General features: G+C 46.7%; 1 protein-coding gene across 4 annotated transcripts in view; it reads right to left on the minus strand.

Annotated features, from left to right (window-relative positions):
* Window positions 1-18,270, minus strand: part of LOC120060669 (plexin-A2-like) — a 265,104-nt gene that overhangs the window by 77,706 nt on the left and 169,128 nt on the right. For 2 of the 4 annotated variants that reach the window (XM_039010061.1, XM_039010065.1), the window contains 5 exons: window positions 17,056-17,135; window positions 13,814-13,928; window positions 12,583-12,783; window positions 11,574-11,670; window positions 10,951-11,141 (listed from right to left, as the gene is read on the minus strand). In XM_039010061.1, the coding sequence (XP_038865989.1) occupies window positions 10,951-11,141; window positions 11,574-11,670; window positions 12,583-12,783; window positions 13,814-13,928; window positions 17,056-17,135 (684 nt within the window). Of the gene's footprint in view, window positions 1-10,950; window positions 11,142-11,573; window positions 11,671-12,582; window positions 12,784-13,813; window positions 13,929-17,055; window positions 17,153-18,270 lie in introns of all 4 variants that reach the window. The other 2 variants (XM_039010062.1, XM_039010063.1) reach the window with 2 other exon arrangements.

The following is an 18,270-nucleotide window of genomic DNA, read 5'->3' on the forward strand; positions in this document are numbered from 1 at the left end:
GAAGAGTCTTGGTGGTTCCAAACCTTCTTCCATTTAAGAATGATGGAGTCCACTGTGTTCTTGGGGACCATCAATGCTGCAGAAATGTTTTGGTACCCTTCCCCAGATCTGGGCCTCGACACAATCCTGTCTCAGAGCTATACAGACAATTCCTTCGACCTCATGGCTTGGTTTTTGCTCTGACATGCACTGTCAATTGTGGGACATGTGTGTGCCTTTCCAAATCATATCCCAATCAATTGAATTTACCACAGGTGGACTCCAATCAAGTTGTAGAAACATCTTAAGGATGATCAATGGAAACAGGATACAACTGAGCTCAATTTCGAGTCTCATAGCAAAGGGTCTGAATACTTATGTATTTTATTTTTAATAAACTTTAAAAAAAAATGTTTTTAACTGTTTTTGCTTTGTCATTATGGGGTATTGTGTGTAGATTTATGAAGAAAAAAGTATTTAATCCATTTTAGAATAAGGCTGTAAAGTAACAACATTTGGAAAAAGTCAAGGGGTCTGAATGCTTTCCGGATGCATGTTGAAGAGGGAGGGGCTCAAGCTGCATCCCTGTCTCACCCCACGGCCTTGTGGAAAGAAATGTGTGCGTTTTTTTGCCAATTTTAACCCCACACTTGCTGTTTGTGTACATGGATGAGAAGACTATGCATTTGTTTCGGTTTGGTAAAAAGCCAATTTGACATTTGCTCAGTACATTGTTTTCACTGAGGAACTGTACGAGTCTGCTGTTAATGATAATGCAGAGGATTTTCCCAAGACCGCTGTTGCCGCATATCCCACGGTAGTTATTGGGGTCAAATTTGTCTCCACTTTGTGTATTGGGGTGATCAGTCCTTGGTTCCAAATATTGGGGAAGATGCCATAGCTGAGGAGGATGTTAAAAAGTTGAAGTACATTCAATTGGAATTTGTGGTCTGTATATTTTATAATTTCATTAAGGATACCATCAACACCACAGGCCTTTTTGGGTTGGAGAGTTTGTATTTTGTCCTGTAGTTTATTCAATGTAATTGGATAATCCAGTGGGTTCTGGTAGTCTTTAATAGTTGATTCTAATATTTGTATTTGATCATGTATATGTTTTTGATGTTTGTTGTTTGTTATAGAGCCAAAACAGATTGGAGAAGTGGTTTATCCATACCTCTCCGTTTTGGATAGATAACTCTTCGTGTTGTTAGTTTAGTGTGTTCCAATTTTCCCAGAAGTGGTTAGATTCTATGGATTCTTCAATTACATTGAGCTGATTTCTGACGTGCTGTTCCTTCTTTTTCTGTAGTGTATTTCTGTATTGTTTTAGTGATTCATTCAGGCTCAGGTTTTCTGGGTCTCTATGTTTCTCAATGTCTTTCTTAGGTTTTTGTATTCTTCATCAAACCATTTGTCATTGTTGTTAATTCTCTTAGGTTGTCTGCTTGAAATGTTTTGATGTGATAGGGAAGCTGAGAGGTATAAACTGTTTAAGTGTTCTTCTGCCAAGTTTACACTTTCACAATTACAGTGAAACGTTTTGTCCAGGAAGTTGTCTAGAAGTGATTGAATTTGTTCTTGCCTAATTGTATTTTGGTAGGTTTTGACACTACTTTTCTTCCATCCATCCATCCATCTCTCTCTTTCTATATATATATATATCTTTCTCTCTCTGTATATCTGTCTCTCACTCCCTCCCTTTGTTTAGCTGCCTCTGCTCTGTTCTAATCTCTCTACCTCAGCTACATTCGGCACTGATATCCCTCTAACCTACTACTCAGAGTGAGGAATAGAGAAGTCCACTCAGTGTGTCCTTGGTAATCACATACACTACTCACTACACTAACGGAAACTGGGAGCTGAATGAGATATGTGCCCATAGGGTTACTGCTTGTTAGAATTTCACACACAAGTACACATACATCACACGCACAAGTACACACAATCACACTCCTCATATGCACACACACACACACCGACGCACGCACACACTGTGTCAGGTATCTCAGAATGACAGTAACTGCATTGACTAGAATGAGTCATAGAAAGAGAAACACGGACGGACACAGGAGAGGGACAGAGGGATGGAGGGAAACAGAAAGAGAAGGAGAGAGTGAGAAAGAGAGCGAAATAGAGAACAAGAGAGAGAAACAAGAACAGAACGAGTGGGGAAGGGAGGGATAAGAAATTGAGCAGAGAGAGAGAGAGAGAGCTAAAGAGAAAAAGAGAGGGGGAGAGAGCTAAAGAGAAAAAGAGATGGAGAGACAGATAGAGAGAGGGAGAGTGTCACGTTCCTGACCGGTTTTCTGTTATTTTGTATGTGTTTGACGGTCAGGGCGTGAGTTTGGGTGGGTAGTCTATGTTATGTGTTTCTATGTTTGTTTAAGGGTGACCTGATATGGCTCTCAATTAGAGGCAGGTGGTTTTCATTTCCTCTGATTGAGAGTCATATTAAGGTAGGTGTTTTCACATTGTTTGTTGTGGGTGGTTGTCTCCTGTGTCTATGTACGTTGCGCCACACGGGACTGTTTTCGGTTTGTTTGTTCGTTTGTTCGGTTTATGTAGTCTGTTCCTGTTTCATGCGTTCTTCGTGTCATGTAAGTTCTTATGTTCAGGTGCGTCTACGTCGTTTGTTGTTTTGTAGTTTGTTAAAGTGTTTTCGTGTTTTTTCGTCTTTAATTTAATAAAACATGTCTTATCAAGAAGCTGCATTTTGGTTCAATCCCTGCTCCTCCTCTTCGGATGAAGAGGAGGAGGAACGCCGTTACAGAACCACCCACCACACCAGAACCAAGCGGCGTGAATTCGAGCAGTGGCCTGCTACACAGGAATCCTGGACATGGGATGAAATATTGGAGGGAAAAGGACACTGGGCTCATATTGGGGAATATCGCCGCGCTCGTGAGGAGATGGAAGCAGCGAGAGCCCAGGAGCGGTGGTATGAGGAGGCAGCTAAGCGACGTTGCTGGAAGCCGGAGAATCAAGCTCAAAACCGCCGATATGAAGGTACGCGGCTAGCAAGGAAGCCCGAGAAGAAACCCCAAAAATTTCTTGGGGGGGGGCTAAGAGGTAGTGGGTCTAGGGCAGGTAGGAGACCTGCGCCCACTTCCCAGGCTAACCGTGGAGAGCGGGAGTACGGGCAGACACCGTGTTACGCAGTAGAGCGCACGGTGTCTCCTGTACGTGTGCATAGCCCGGTGCGGGTTATTCCACCTCCCCGCACTGGTAGGGCTAGATTGAGCATTGAGCCAAGTGCCATGAAGCCGGCTCTACATATCTGGCCACCAGTACGTCTTCTTGGGCCGGCTTACATGGCACCAGCCTTACGCATGGTGTCCCCGGTTCGCCTACATAGCCCGGTGCGGGTTATTCCACCTCCCCGCACTGGTCAGGCGACGGGGAGCATACAACCAGGTAAGGTTGGGCAGGCTCAGTGCTCAAGGGAGCCAGTACGCCTACACGGTCCGGTATTTCCGGCGCCACCTTCCCGCCCCAGCCTAGTACCACCAGTGCCTACACCACGCACCAGGCTTCCAGTGCGTTTTCAGAGCCCTGTTCCTCCTCCACGCACTCTCCCTATGGTGCGTGTCTCCAGCCCAGTGCCTCCAGTTCCGGCACCACGCACTAAGCCACCTGTGCGTCTCCAGAGCCCTGTACGCACTGTTCCTTCTCCCCGCACTCGCCCTGAGGTGCGTGCCCTTAGCCCGGTACCACCAGTTCCGGTACCACGCACCAGGCCTATAGTGCGCTTCGAGAGGTCAGTGTGCCCTGTCCCTGCTCCCCGCACTAGCCTGAAGGTGCGTGTTCTTAGCCCGGTGCCTCGAGTTCCGGCACCACGCACCAGGCCTACAGTGCGCCTCATCCGGCCAGAGCCATCCGTCTGCCCAGTGCCATCTGAGCCATCCGTCTCCCCAGCGCCATCTGAGCCATCCGTCTCCCCAGCGCCATCTGAGCCATCCGTCTCCCCAGCGCCATCTGAGCCATCCGTCTCCCCAGCGCCATCTGAGCCATCCGTCTGCCCAGTGCCGTCTGAGCCATCCGTCTGTCCCGAGCCATTAGAGCCGCCCGTCTGTCCCGAGCCGTCAGAGCCGTTAGTCAGTCAGGAGCCGCTAGAGCCATTCGTCAGTCAGGATCTGCCAGAGCCGCCAACCAGACAGGATCTGCCAGAGCCGCCAACCAGACAGGATCTGCCAGAGCCGCCAACCAGACAGGATCTGCCAGAGCCGCCAACCAGACAGGATCTGCCAGAGCCGCCAACCAGACAGGATCTGCCAGAGCCGTCAACGAGCCATGAGCGTCCAGAGCCGTCAGCCAGCCATGAGCGTCCAGAGCCGTCAGCCAGCCATGAGCGTCCAGAGCCGTCAGCGAGCCATGAGCGTCCAGAGCCGTCAGCCAGCCATGAGCGTCCAGAGCCGTCAGCCAGCCATGAGCGTCCAGAGCCGTCAGCCAGCCATGAGCGTCCAGAGCCGTCAGCCAGCCATGAGCGTCCAGAGCCGTCAGCCAGCCATGAGCGTCCAGAGCCGTCAGCCAGTCATGAGCTGCCCCTCAGCCCAGAGCGGCCATTTATCCAGAACTGCCTCTCAGTCCAGAGCTGTCTCTCTGTCCGGAGCTGCCCTTCAGTCCGGAGTTGCCCCTCTATCCTGAGCTACCTCTCTATCCTGACCTACCTCTCTGTCCTGAGCTACCTTATCCCGGTGCTGCCCCTTATATCGACGGTACCCTTTAAATTAAGTGGGTGGAAGAGGAGGGTGGTCATTCAGAGGGGGAGACGTAAGCTGGGATTGACTATGGTGGGGTGGGGACCTCGCCCAGAGCCTGAGCCACCACCGTGGTCAGACGCCCACCCAGACCCTCCCCTAGACTTTTGGTGGTGCGTTCGGAGTACGCACCTTGAGGGGGGGGTTATGTCACGTTCCTGACCGGTTTTCTGTTATTTTGTATGTGTTTGACGGTCAGGGCGTGAGTTTGGGTGGGTAGTCTATGTTATGTGTTTCTATGTTTGTTTAAGGGTGACCTGATATGGCTCTCAATTAGAGGCAGGTGGTTTTCATTTCCTCTGATTGAGAGTCATATTAAGGTAGGTGTTTTCACATTGTTTGTTGTGGGTGGTTGTCTCCTGTGTCTGTGTCTATGTACGTTGCGCCACACGGGACTGTTTTCGGTTTGTTTGTTCGTTTGTTCGGTTTATGTAGTCTGTTCCTGTTTCATGCGTTCTTCGTGTCATGTAAGTTCTTATGTTCAGGTGCGTCTACGTCGTTTGTTGTTTTGTAGTTTGTTAAAGTGTTTTCGTGTTTTTTCGTCTTTAATTTAATAAAACATGTCTTATCAAGAAGCTGCATTTTGGTTCAATCCCTGCTCCTCCTCTTCGGATGAAGAGGAGGAGGAACGCCGTTACAGAGAGAGAGGGAGAGAGAGCTAAAGAGAAAAAGAAAGGGAGAGAGGGAGAGGGAGAGAGAAAAAGAGAGGGGAAGAGAGAGCTAAAGAGAAAAAGAGAGGGAGAGCGAGGGAGAGGGAGAGAGAGGGAGAGGTAGAGAGAGGTAGAGAGAAAAAGAGAGGGGGGGAGAGCTAGGGAGAGACAGAGAGGGAGAGAGAGGGAGAGAGGAAGAGAGAGAGCTAAAGAGAAAAAGAAAGGGAGAGAGAGAGAGGGAGAGGGAGAGAGAGCTAAAGAGAAAAAGAGAGGGAGAGAGCGAGGGAGAGAGAAAAAGAGAGGGGGAGAGAGAGCTAAAGAGAAAAAGAGAGGGAGAGAGAGGGAGAGGGGGAGAGAGAGAGAGGGAGAGAGAAAAAGAGAGGGAGAGAGGGAGAGAGAGAGGTAGAGAGAGACAAAAAAAGAGGGAGAGAGAGAGAGAGAAAGAGAGGGAGAGAGAGAGAGGGAGAGGTAGAGAGAGAGAGAGAAAAAGAGAGGGATAGAGAGAGAGAGAGAAAAAGAGAGAGAGAGGGAGAGGTAGAGAGAGAGGTAGAGAGAAAAAGAGAGGGAGAGAGAGAGAGAGGGAGAGGTAGAGGTAGAGAGAAAAAGAGAGGAAGAGAGAGAGGGAGAGAGAGAGAGAAAAAGAGAGAGAGAGAGAGGGAGGGAGAGGTAGAGAGAGAGAGAGAGAGGGGGGGGAGAGAGGAAGAGAGAGAGCTAAAGAGAAAAAGAGAGGGAGAGAGAGAGAGAGAGAGAGGGGGGGAGAGAGAGAGAGGAAGAGAGAGAGCTAAAGAGAAAAAGAGAGGAAGAGAGAGAGAGAGGAAGAGAGAGAGAGAGAGAGAGAAAAGCTAGAACAAGAGAAGGAGATCCATCTAACACCCACCCTGGGGTAGCCTGCCCAATCAGAGTACAGTATAGCAAATCAATTAGGGATGTCTTTAACTATATATTGGCTGGGGATATTTCTGAATACACAGTGGGGAGTGTATAGCCTAATGAATCAATGTGTGTACTGTAGGTGCTGTTGTCCGGGGGTTAAACACAGAGCACTTACTTGTGCATTGCCAAAAATAATTCAATGAGGGTTGGACGATATACCGTATTTTACTTTATACCGGTATTGATGCAGGAACCAGTTTGGGTTTTTACTTTACCTTCTATAACGGTATTTACATTTTTGTTTTGTTAAATGTGATATTGAACTTCGGCGTGTGTAATGTTCGTTTTCATGGTTTACTCCAGAGGTGGGGGACGTCCGGCCTCCGGGCCTTATACGGCCTACATAACCGTTTGATCAGGCCCCCGAGCCAATTCATATATAAAAAACATTTAAATAAAAAAAAGCTCTAGACGTCGTTTTCCGTGTTATTCAATAAAAAAAAAAAAATGTAATCCCGAGGGTAGTGCGTACATCACTGGGGCTAAGCTGCCTGCCATCCAGGACCTATACACCAGGCAGTGTCAGAGGAAGGCCCTAAAAATTGTCAAAGACCCCAGCCACCCCAGTCATAGACTGTTCTCTCTACTACCGCATGGCAAGCGGTACCGGAGCGTCAAGTCTAGGACCAGAAGGCTTCTCAACAGCTTTTACCCCCAAGCCATAAGACTCCTGAACAAGTAATCACATTTTGTGTCCCCCCCAACCCCTCTTTTACGCTGCTGCTACTCTCTGTTTATCATATATGCATAGTCACTTTAACTATACATTCATGTACATACTACCTCAATTAGCCCGACTAACCGGTGCCTGTATATAGCCTCACTACTGTATATAGCCTCACTACTGTTATTTTTCTGTCTTTGAAAAAATATATATATTTTTTTACTTATCTATTGTTCACCTAATACCTATTTTTTACTTAAAAATTGCACTGTTGGTTAGAGCCTGTAAGTAAGCATTTCACTCTAAGGTCTACCTACACCTGTTGTATTTGGCGCACATGACAAATAAACATTGATTTGACTTGAAATGGACAAATGTATATTTTTTGTTGTCGAAGTGAAAGGCAAACCTGTATGCCTAGTTTGTGGGCATGCACTTGCAGTAATGAAAAAGGCAAATTTGGAGCGTAATTCCAGCTCGAAAGATGCTAATCTGAATGAGTTGAGAGGACAATCCCGTGTGGATAAAGTCATTGCTCTTCCGCGGGGTTTGGGTGCTCAACAAGCCGCCTTTTACGAAACCTCGTTTGGATGGGGAAAATGATACGCAAGCAAGTTCTGTGGTGAGACAGCTTATCACAAAGAAACTGAAACCTCGTTTGGATGGGGAAAATGATACGCAAGCAAGTTCTGTGGTGAGACAGCTTATCACAAAGAAACTGAAGCCTCGTTTGGATGGGGAAAATGATACGCAAGCAAGTTCTGTGGTGAGACAGCTTATCACAAAGAAACTGAAGCCTCGTTTGGATGGGGAAAATGATACGCAAGCAAGTTCTGTGGTGAGACAGCTTATCACAAAGAAACTGAAACCTCGTTTGGATGGGGAAAATGATACGCAAGCAAGTTCTGTGGTGAGACAGCTTATCACAAAGAAACTGAAACCTCGTTTGGATGGGGAAAATGATACGCAAGCAAGTTCTGTGGTGAGACAGCTTATCACAAAGAAACTGAAGCCTCGTTTGGAAGGAGAATTTGTGAAAGAGTTGCTAGCACCAGACAAAGTTAAATTATTCCAAAGTGTCAGTTTGTCTCGTAGAATCGTCACGGAGCGGATAACTGACATGGCACAAGATATCGAAAAAACATTGAAGGACTGCGCAAGAAATGTCGTATTTTTGTCTTTGGCATGTGATGAAACGACTAACATAACAAATACCACCCAATTTGCCATTTTTGTGCGTGGGATTACCGCTGAGTTTGACACAAGGGAGGAATTGCTGTATTTGGAAGCCATGCATTGCACTACCAGAGGTGAGGACTTGTTTGAGAGACTTTTCTCGGCTATGAACAAATTTGAGCTACGGTTTGAAAAATTAAGTGGCCTTACTACAGATGGAGCGCCAGCCATGGCTGGCTCAAAAAAGGGGTTAACCGCATTAGTGAAAAAAGAAATGAGTTGTCTCAGTCTTGATCCAAGTGATTTAACTGTGTGCAACTGCATCATTCATTAAGAAAGTCAGTGTGTACAGTCCCTGAAGCCGAACAATGTCATGGCAACTGTAGTGTCGACCATACATTTTATCAAAAGCAAAGGGATGAATAACTGGAGCCAATTTAAGGTGCTATTGAGTGATCTTGAATCGGAGTATGGTGATCTGGTTTACCACTGTGAGGTGTGATGGTTGAGACGCTCGCGCGGTGCGGTTTTACGGACTGAAGGATGCCGTAAAACAATTCATGGAGATGAAAGGGAAATCTGTCGCGGAACTGAGTGATGACAAGTGGATGTGTGATTTGGCCTTCATGGTGGACATAACCAAGTATCTGTCTGACTTGGAAGTCAAGCTCCAAGGGCCAAATCAGCGATCTCAAGGAGTGAGCAGTTGCTTGACTATGGTGTCACAAGTACTTTCTTGCCTTTCATTCTGCAGTCTGCTGGTCAGATCCAGAAAGATGTTGGTGACAACGATGCTGCTTTCTACAAGCGTTCTATAATTACAGTGCATCTTACTGTCTGCAAACTACTTTCTGCTAGTTTGTCTTTTCTTAGCAAGTTCTAGTTAAAATAAATCGTGTTAGCCGCTAATGCTAATCGCTAGTTAAATCAATGTACTAAGTGTACTAAGTCAAAGCAATCTTAGCTAGCTAATATAGCCTAGTATCAGTGCTGGTGTAGGTCTAGATAAGCATGTTGTTTGTGCAACGGTATCTTAAAAATCAGAGAGGAACAGGCACAACATGAATATGTTAGCTAGCTACATGAGGTAAGAAAACATGTCATGTAACATCTAATTAGTGTTCCCTGGAAACACTGACCAACATGGTTCCTAGCCTGTCAATAACTCCTCCCTGGCATCTTCATTCGTTGTCATGTCAAACAAGGTATTCTAGATGGTGCCCACTATATTAAAACTATAGAATTAGATGAATCATTATATTTCCATGATTCCAACAGTTCACCAATTAACTAGGCCTTGATGTTTTTACCCATATCATGCAGCTCTGTAGGGCACAATGTGGAAATTATAATACAATTGCAGGAAATGCAGAAATAGATAAATGCTTTTTAATTTTTTTTAAAAGTTGGATTGAACAGTATAAAACAAACAGAATGAAGAACACCCCCAATGAAATCACTTCTAATGTAGGTTTTTCCACCTTAGGGTCATGAACTACTCAGAAAGCATATTTAGAACTTTTATTCAAAAACATCAAATACTGTAATAAATTAGAAAAACACCGTGCTATGATATATTGGCCATATCGCCCAGCCCTAAATGAAATACAGTGTCTTATTCCCCTGTGACACTGGGCTAGCTGCACAGAAATGATGCCTCAGGACACATAAAGGGCTGCTGCTGGGGGGAAAAAACAAACACACATGGAATTCCTGGTCATGGGGGACAGTCGCAGGGTTGGGCATTGTTGTCAGGTGGAAGTCAGGGCGACTGGGTGAGAAAGAGCTCTGTCATGGCACAAATCAATAACCGCTTCTCCTCTTACTGTCTGAATAGTCTGCCACGTCGATAAGCTTGCCTCAATGAAACTACGTCTGCCTGGGGAACTCAAGCAGGGATAGTTGCTTCACTACTAGAGGCTGGTCGGCTATTATGTTCAGTTAAAACAGTGTACTGTAATGTATTTCACTGTGCTGGTGTGAACATTAAATTGAACTCCTTTTTAAGCTGGGAGCTCCAGTTAAAACAAGCACCGCATATATCTATAAAAGTGGCTTATGTGGCACAGATAGAGAGGAAGCAAGCTGGCACCCTACAGAGAGAGACACTGAGGCAGGTCCCTAGGGTGTGTGTGTGTCAGGTCTCTCACCCTTGCAGTGCAGCTGAAGGTGACACACTCACACACACTCACTTTTGCTCTTCAGTGAAAATCAACACCAGATGCTCTCTCCCTGCATATTGATTGTGTGTGGGAGGAGAGAAAGAGAGAGGAAAGAAAGACAGAGGGAGGGAGAGAGAGAAAGAGATGAGGCAAGAGAGAGGGTGGTGAGAGAGTGAGGGGGGACAGAGAGAGAGGTGAGAGAGCGAGGTAGAGAGCCCATCTAGCTCTTTGCAGCATCGTAAGTGGGGGCACAGCCGAGGGGATCCTCATTCACATAGACCAGACCAAACCACTTCTGCCATGTAGGCCTCACAATGCAAATACAACCTTTCATTGTCACGAGCTACACTTGTCCGCTCTAAGTCTGTTTGTTGATTTCAATTGAAGGATAACTGTGTACAGATAAACTGCACACCCGACCGTAAGCAGCATCACCTTTACTGCCCCCTGCTGTTGTTTTGTTCGGGACGAATCAGGCAAATACTTCATATTTCACCACATCGTTCAGGGCTAAAGCTAAAGGCGATAGATGCAGAGGACAAGTAAGTGTAACCTTATGGTGGTGAAGGAAAAGAGGGTGTGAGAGGGTAGAGGGGGGCTGGGGGTGTGTGTGTGTTATCACTGACCTCGGTGATGCGGGGGTTGGTACACTTGACGTTCTTGCTGGAGAGGTCTAGCCAGCGGGGGTTGAGCGGCGGGCAGTGGTGGCGCAGGGTACAACGGCCCTCTCCACTACACCAGCCACATTGGAACTTCCTCTGGGCTTTCAGACACATGCCACAGCTGTCCCTCTGGGCAGCACACTTATACAGGTGCACTGTGGGATACAGAAGGACTCAGGTTAAACACAACAGTGGTGGAAACAGGAAACAGCATTTGATTTGACAACCTAACATTATAATGACAAAGTGTAATGTAGTAGTGTGCTGTATTCCTGGAGGATTTTGTTGGTTAAAACATGAGATTTTTTAACAAGGATACAACTGTGCTCTTCATTTGTTTGGGTAAAAGCAAGTATTATGCTGTGTCTGACTGGTCTCCAGCTGAGACAAGATGTTATTTGACAAGAAATATCTGTTTTATGTGTTGGTGAGATATGTCAACAAATTTGTGTGTGTGTGTGTGTGTGTGTGTGTGTGTGTGTGTGTGTGTGTGTGTGTGTGTGTGTGTGTGTGTGTGTGTGTGTGTGTGTGTGTGTGTGTGTGTGTGTGTGTGTGTGTGTGTGTGTGTGTGTGTGTGTCAGTCTTACCTTGTATTTTATCTGGGTTGTCTATAATGAAGTTGCCGTTCCAGACCACTGAGAAATCCACTGGCAACTCACTGATCTTCATCCCTTCATAAAGATACTGCAGGAAGGAGAGAAAGAGAGGGAAGGAAGGAAGGAAGAAAGAAAGGAAGGGAGGGACGGGTGAAAAAAAGAGGGGAAGACGGAAAGACAGAGAAAAAGAGAGGGAAAGAGAGAGAAAAAGAGAGGGAAGGGGGGGAATAAATAATTTCAGCATGAGAATGGTAAACCCCAGCCCCAACCCTGAGCCTGGTACCGCATGTTGAATGGTCCCCCAACGTTGCTACAACCTTGCATCACCACCTCATTTGAGAGGAGAGCTAAGTAGAAGGCTTCTGGATTTGGATGTCCCCTTCTTTCACAGAGCTGCTGTCCTGAGCTGCCTACCTCCTGGCTGTGTGTGTGTGTTTGTGTGTGTCCTCTAGGAATAGGGCTGGAGGGCAGAGCAGAGCCTTACTGCAGTCCTCTCCTGTGCTGTCCTGTGTAATTACCCAAGTCAGGACCCATCCCTCCCCCAGCCTCCCCACTGACAGGGTACCGCTGCTGGATACAGGTGACATGGCCAGGGGCCTCACACCACCGGAGCTGGTTCTTCTCAGACACTGATACTCACTGACAGTTTGACAATCATTGACATTCATTGACACAGAGTGAAAGTGGGCTTAAGTGCAAAATGGGAATTGATATTGTGCTACAAATGGAGTGAATTTAGGAGATAACCGGGGTGTTGTGGTGATATAGTGAAAATAATGTAATGTGGATACATCTGGCTTTGTGAATAAGAGAGAGATGGAAAATGGGTGCTTTCATTTGAATACATACACAGTATGCTGTGTTCATGTGCCGTGAGTGTTTGTTTGCTCTCCTGCAGTATGTGTGTATGTGAACGTGAGCCTTTGCTAGCTAGCCTGTGTTGCTGTGAGTGTCCATCACGTGTTTTAGCGTGTCTCCGTGCCCTGCACTGTGTACCCACCGAGCTGTTCTGACACTGTACAGAGGAGCTGTTGAAGCGCAGGGCGGTGACTCGGTGGCTGACCCCCTGGATGTGGAGGACACACTCGTACCCCCGCTGGCCTGACTGGGGCTGGGGGAGGTTCCGGGCCTTCAGGGTGATGGGCTTCACCTCCCCAGCCGGGATCAGAATCTCCTCCGAACGTACCAGCTGAGGACAGTCCTGGAGAGGGGGGACGGGAGGGTCAAAGGTATATCACATATAATAAATAAATATAACAACAGACAAACAAACACAGCAAGGCCAGCTGGGTAAAATAGTGTTCTCTTGGTATGTGAGAGATCAAAAGTCCTTGACAGGGGAAGTGGTGGAGGGAGAGGGGAATCAACAGCAGGGTCAAACAGGGTCATACGGGCGTCACTTCCTGGCTGGTGCTGGAGAGTGTTGGCTGCTCCACTTCTTCCACTCCAAAGCCTTTCTCACATAATAGGATCAATTCAGATGGTCAACCTTCCAAAATGCTGCCGGTGCTTTGTGACTGATGACAACTGACAGCCGGAGGAACACTCTGCTGGATCATAACACACCGGGGGAGAGGGGAGGCCAATAATAGCTACAGCAGTATGTGTGTGTGTGTGTGTGTGTGTGTGTGTGTGTGTGTGTGTGTGTGTGTGTGTGTGTGTGTGTGTGTGTGTGTGTGTGTGTGTGTGTGTGTGTGTGTGTGTGTGTGTGTGTGTGTGTGTGTGTGTGTGTGTGAGAGAGAGAGTGTGTGCTATGTATCAGTCATTGCTGCCGCAGTAGGTCTCTGTGGAGTGTGTGAAAAGGGAAGTGTGAAGAGAGAGAGAGGCAACTGTCCTCATCTCTTCTGCAGCAGAAGTCTATCCTCTCTCTCTCAGGCAGACAGATCAATGGGTTACTTTACACCCCGATAGGTAAACACACTCCTTAACCACAGTCACACAGCAGGGTGTGAGCAGCCAACATCAGTGAAATCTCTTATCAAAGAACACACACACACACACACTGTGCCTCTCATACACATAAACAACCTGATTGATCTTGTCAAAACATCCCATTGTTACAGAGGTGTTAAAAGGCTCTAATAATCAACTTCTAATTGCTAGTACCAAATACAGAGGGTTTGAATGGCAAACGTCAATATGGAGGGGCTTAGATGTGTCTGTCTGGAGACATGCCCCTCAGGCTGATAGGAGAGAGAGAGAGAGCATGCTTGTGTGTGTGCGGTACGTACCTCGGAGGCATTGACGCGTCCCTCTTGGAAGGAGCAGCTGGAAGGGTCGTGGGTACACAGGTTTCGGTACTTGCACCAATGGCAGCGGAAGGCACTGTTCACACAGGACAGACACCTGCACAGAGGGACAGACAGATGGACAGGACACACACTCAGGAAGCTGCGCTAGTCAAGTGGGAGGAGGATGGCACAAAAGGAGCAACCGAGTGCAGCAGATCCCAAGTGGGCACATGCTGTTGATGCCCTTGTGGTTGGCACGGTACCTCCTAGTTCCTATACAAGTCTGCCAACCCCGACAGCCCTGTAGTTTGTAGTGGCACTATAACCGCTACGTATGACTAGAGGCAGCAGTACAGCATAGTGCAGGCCCCAATTGCACCCTATTCTCTACATATGCAGTACTTATGTAGTGCACTAAATAGGGAATAAAGGGTTTCAAAAAGGTTATTCGGCTGTCCCCATAGGAGAACACTTTTTGGTTTCAGGTTGAACCCTTTTTGGTTCCATGAAGAACCCGCTGTGGAAAGGGTTCTACCTGGAACCAATACGGGTTTTACCTGGCACTGAAAGGGTTCTACCTGGAACCAATAAGGGTTCTTCAAAAGGGTTCTCCTATGGGAACAGCAGTAGAACCCATTTAGGTTCTAGATAGCACCTTTTTTTCTAAGAGTGTAGGGTACAAAGTCAGGGAAGGAGTGAGGTAAAGTGAGTTATGGGGACGAATAAGATGTTGGCACAGCTTGATCCTGTCATTACCATTAGGTCAGTATTGTTGTAATGTGATTGTAATTACCAGCTGGCAGGGGGCACAGTGCCCGCGTGCTGCTGTAGATGCCCTGGGCAGGGTGGGAATGGGGGAGTGGGGTAGAGATATAGCTGGCATCTTCTGTGCATGCATACTGCACGCATAACCCCCCAACCTCAAACCATGCCCCTGTGCTCATCCTGTGCTAAATGAGATGAGGGAGGAGGGTTAGAGGATATAGAGGGATGGCAAACAGCAGACGCAACCTAGGGGAGAGGATGACGACAGGATGTGTGTGTGTGCATGCATACTCTCGTGCCTGTGTGTGTTGCCAACATTATGCGCATGTGTGCCTGCCAACATGATGGCTCAGATCTCTCAGGAAGCGAGGAAGGGGACATTAGAGTGTAGTTGTCAGCAGGTTAGGGTGTAGAGCTTCAGGAAGCGAGGAAGGGGACATTAGAGTGTAGTTGTCAGCAGGTTAGGGTGTAGAGCTCAGGAAGCGAGGAAGGGGACATTAGAGTGTAGTTGTCAGCAGGTTAGGGTGTAGAGCTCAGGAAGCGAGGAAGGGGACATTAGAGTGTAGTTGTCAGCAGGTTAGGGTGTAGAGCTCAGGAAGCGAGGAAGGGGACATTAGAGTGTAGTTGTCAGCAGGTTAGGGTGTAGAGCTTCAGGAAGCGAGGAAGGGGACATTAGACTGTAGTTGTCAGCAGGTTAGGGTGTAGAGCTCAGGAAGCGAGGAAGGGGACATTAGAGTGTAGTTGTCAGCAGGTTAGGGTGTAGAGCTCAGGAAGCGAGGAAGGGGACATTAGAGTGTAGTTGTCAGCAGGTTAGGGTGTAGAGCTTCAGGAAGCGAGGAAGGGGACATTAGAGTGTAGTTGTCAGCAGGTTAGGGTGTAGAGCTTCAGGAAGCGAACTCTGTCCCCTAAGGGTTGCATTACAGTGATGTTGATTGAAATGGTTGTAACATTTTCTGACTCTCTTCTGTTTGGATCCCATAGACAGGAAGTCCAGGTCTCTATGACTATCTGAAATGGCATCCTATTGTCTATATAGTGCACTACTTTTGACCAGGGCCCGCAAATAGGGTGCCATTTTGGACTAACCCTATGACTGGTACAGTAATTGTTCCCTCCTGATAGTCTTACTGTACAGTATATTGAGGAATTCATTGTTGGAGGGAGGTAAAGTCTCATTGGGCTATGCTTCTATTTTCTTATCCTTCCCTGCAACGAGGCTGGATAAATGATGCATACTTATGCTGAAATATTCACCAGTGCAAAAGCATGGGAGGGATCCCTGGCAAGCACACTCTAATTCAGAAGAATGAGGCTGATTCAACCGCCGACATAGCAGTGTGTGTGTCTGTATGTGTGTGCATTTGTGTATCAGTCTATGAGCGTGGTCTCATAGACTAGACAAAACATAGTAATCGTAAATACTTATCCTTTTAACCTAAATCCTAAATTTAACCCTAATCTTAAACCTTTTAGCTAACCCATTCCATAACCCTAACCTTAAGGTTAGGGTTAAGTTGAGGAGTTAGGTTACAGGGGTTAAGTTGAGGAGTTAGGTTAAAGGGTTAACCCTTTAACCTAACTCCTCAACTTAACCCTAACATTAACCCTAACTGCTAGCCTAGCTAACGTTAGCCACCTAGCTAGAATTTGTAACATATCATTTATTTTTCAAATTTGTAACATATTGTACGTTTTGCCAATAACATATAATACAAATTGTAATTCGTAATATATCATACGAAATGGGTGATGGACATCCACAAATGAATACATACCATGCGTATAGAATAATACTTAATAATCTGAGACCAGGTTGGTGTGTGTGTTATGTCAGCCTTCTAAACTTGAGCAAGTACGAGCTATGCTCCCTGATTACTCCCTGATTACCTGAGTAGACGTGGCAGCTCTTAATAGTGTACACTGTGACTTTGTGTTCCACTCAGACAGGCTCCTCAGACTACAGACACGAGGACACAGTCAGACACTGACACTAGAGAGGAGGAGAGGGTGGAGGGCAGGGGAGAGGCCTTTCAAAACAAAACAGAGGCCCATGACATCCAACAGAGCCAGTGTCAGACTAACAGCCTACAATAAGCAGTGTTTCTACATGGCAGAGATCCAGGATTCATTATGGCAATTGCCAGAGGTTTCCGTTGTAGAGCTCAAGGGGGGGAACAGTTTAGATCAGATTGCATTAGACATCACAGGGGCTATTTTAGGGTTACGAGGCTCAGACTGAGGGCAGGCAAGGTTAGGAAGTAGGGACACTGACATATTCGCACAGTATTGATTCAGTAGGGTGCTCCGGGACTGCAGGACTCCAGGGCCGGTATTCACAAATACTGATCTAGGATAAGGACCCCCCTGTCCATTTAATCTTATTCATAATGATCTAAAGGGGAATCTGAGCTGATCCTAGATCAGTAGTGAACACTGGCCCAGGAATGCAGGGGGAGGAGAAAAGGAAGGATACTCACAGTTGGTGGACACTGCAGTTGTAGAACTTGACCTCTGTGCTGATGACCATCTGGCCAGTCTCCTTAGAGTTCAGCCTTAACTCTACACCTGACCAGTCTAGAGAGCGAGCAAGATAGAGAAAAAGGAGGGGGAGAGAGAGAGATATCGAGAGAGAACAATGAATGAAGGAAGCACTTACACAAATTACACACTATAATGTGTAGCAGCATGTACCAACTTCCTGGATTCAATGCAACCTGTTTTAGAATACAAATTAAATCAGATTGTATTAGTCACATGCGCCTAATACAACAGGTGTAGACCGTACAGTGAAATGATTACTTACGAGCCCCTAACCAACAAGTGGAGAAACACACACTAACTCACCCCCATCTTTTTCTTGTAGAAGTCTCTCTACCTTTTCATTGTCAAGAGCACAACCCCCCTCTTTCTCTAGCAGTCTCTCTATCCCTCAGGTTTCTTCCTTCCCCTCCAGTAGTTTATCCTTCTTTCCCCCAGTTTCTATCCCTTCTTTTTACCAATCCTTCTTTCAGTCTGTCCTTCTGTCCGTCCCCTGTTCACCTTCTCAGTCCATCGGCGGTCTGGAAGGGGCCCAGAGCGAAGGTAGCGGGCTGCAGACAGTGCCGGTGTGGCCACTGCCCAGTTTGGCTAGTCCCGGTGGGTACCTGGTGCCAGTCTCTGCTCTGGGACATGTGGGTCTGACTGGCTACCAGGTACCTGCTGAGGACCAAGCTGACCCATCCGGCTGGCCACTCATCCCACACAAACACTCATCTCATCCCACAGTCCGAGTCCAACAACACCAACACACAGTATATTATCTCTTAGTCTCTCCATTACTAGCATCATAGGAAAGTACCATCTGTGACTGCAGTGATTTGGCAGTGTGTGGTAATCTGAACAACATACTCATAGTTATTCTACTATAAAGGCAATAGCAAATCTCTGTGTTATGAAGAATGCTGCCTTGTTATTGCATTTGTTTTGGTTGATGGTGAGTGTCTGGTGAGTGTCTGGTTCAGATGTAGAATCTTAATTTGATCACTCTTTTGTTGCTGAGAATTTTCCTACACAGCAGGAAATGCAAACTTATAGTGTCTTTTGAGTTTTAAAAAGGCTTCTAAAATTTGTAATTTCCACTTTGAAATTTCAGACTTTCAGATTTCCCCTATTGAAAAATGTATCAACCCGTACAAAAATGTCCATTAATTATA

The sequence above is a fragment of the Salvelinus namaycush genome, chromosome 16 (genome assembly GCF_016432855.1).
Source record: "Salvelinus namaycush isolate Seneca chromosome 16, SaNama_1.0, whole genome shotgun sequence".
NCBI classification, from domain to species: Eukaryota; Metazoa; Chordata; class Actinopteri; order Salmoniformes; family Salmonidae; genus Salvelinus; species Salvelinus namaycush.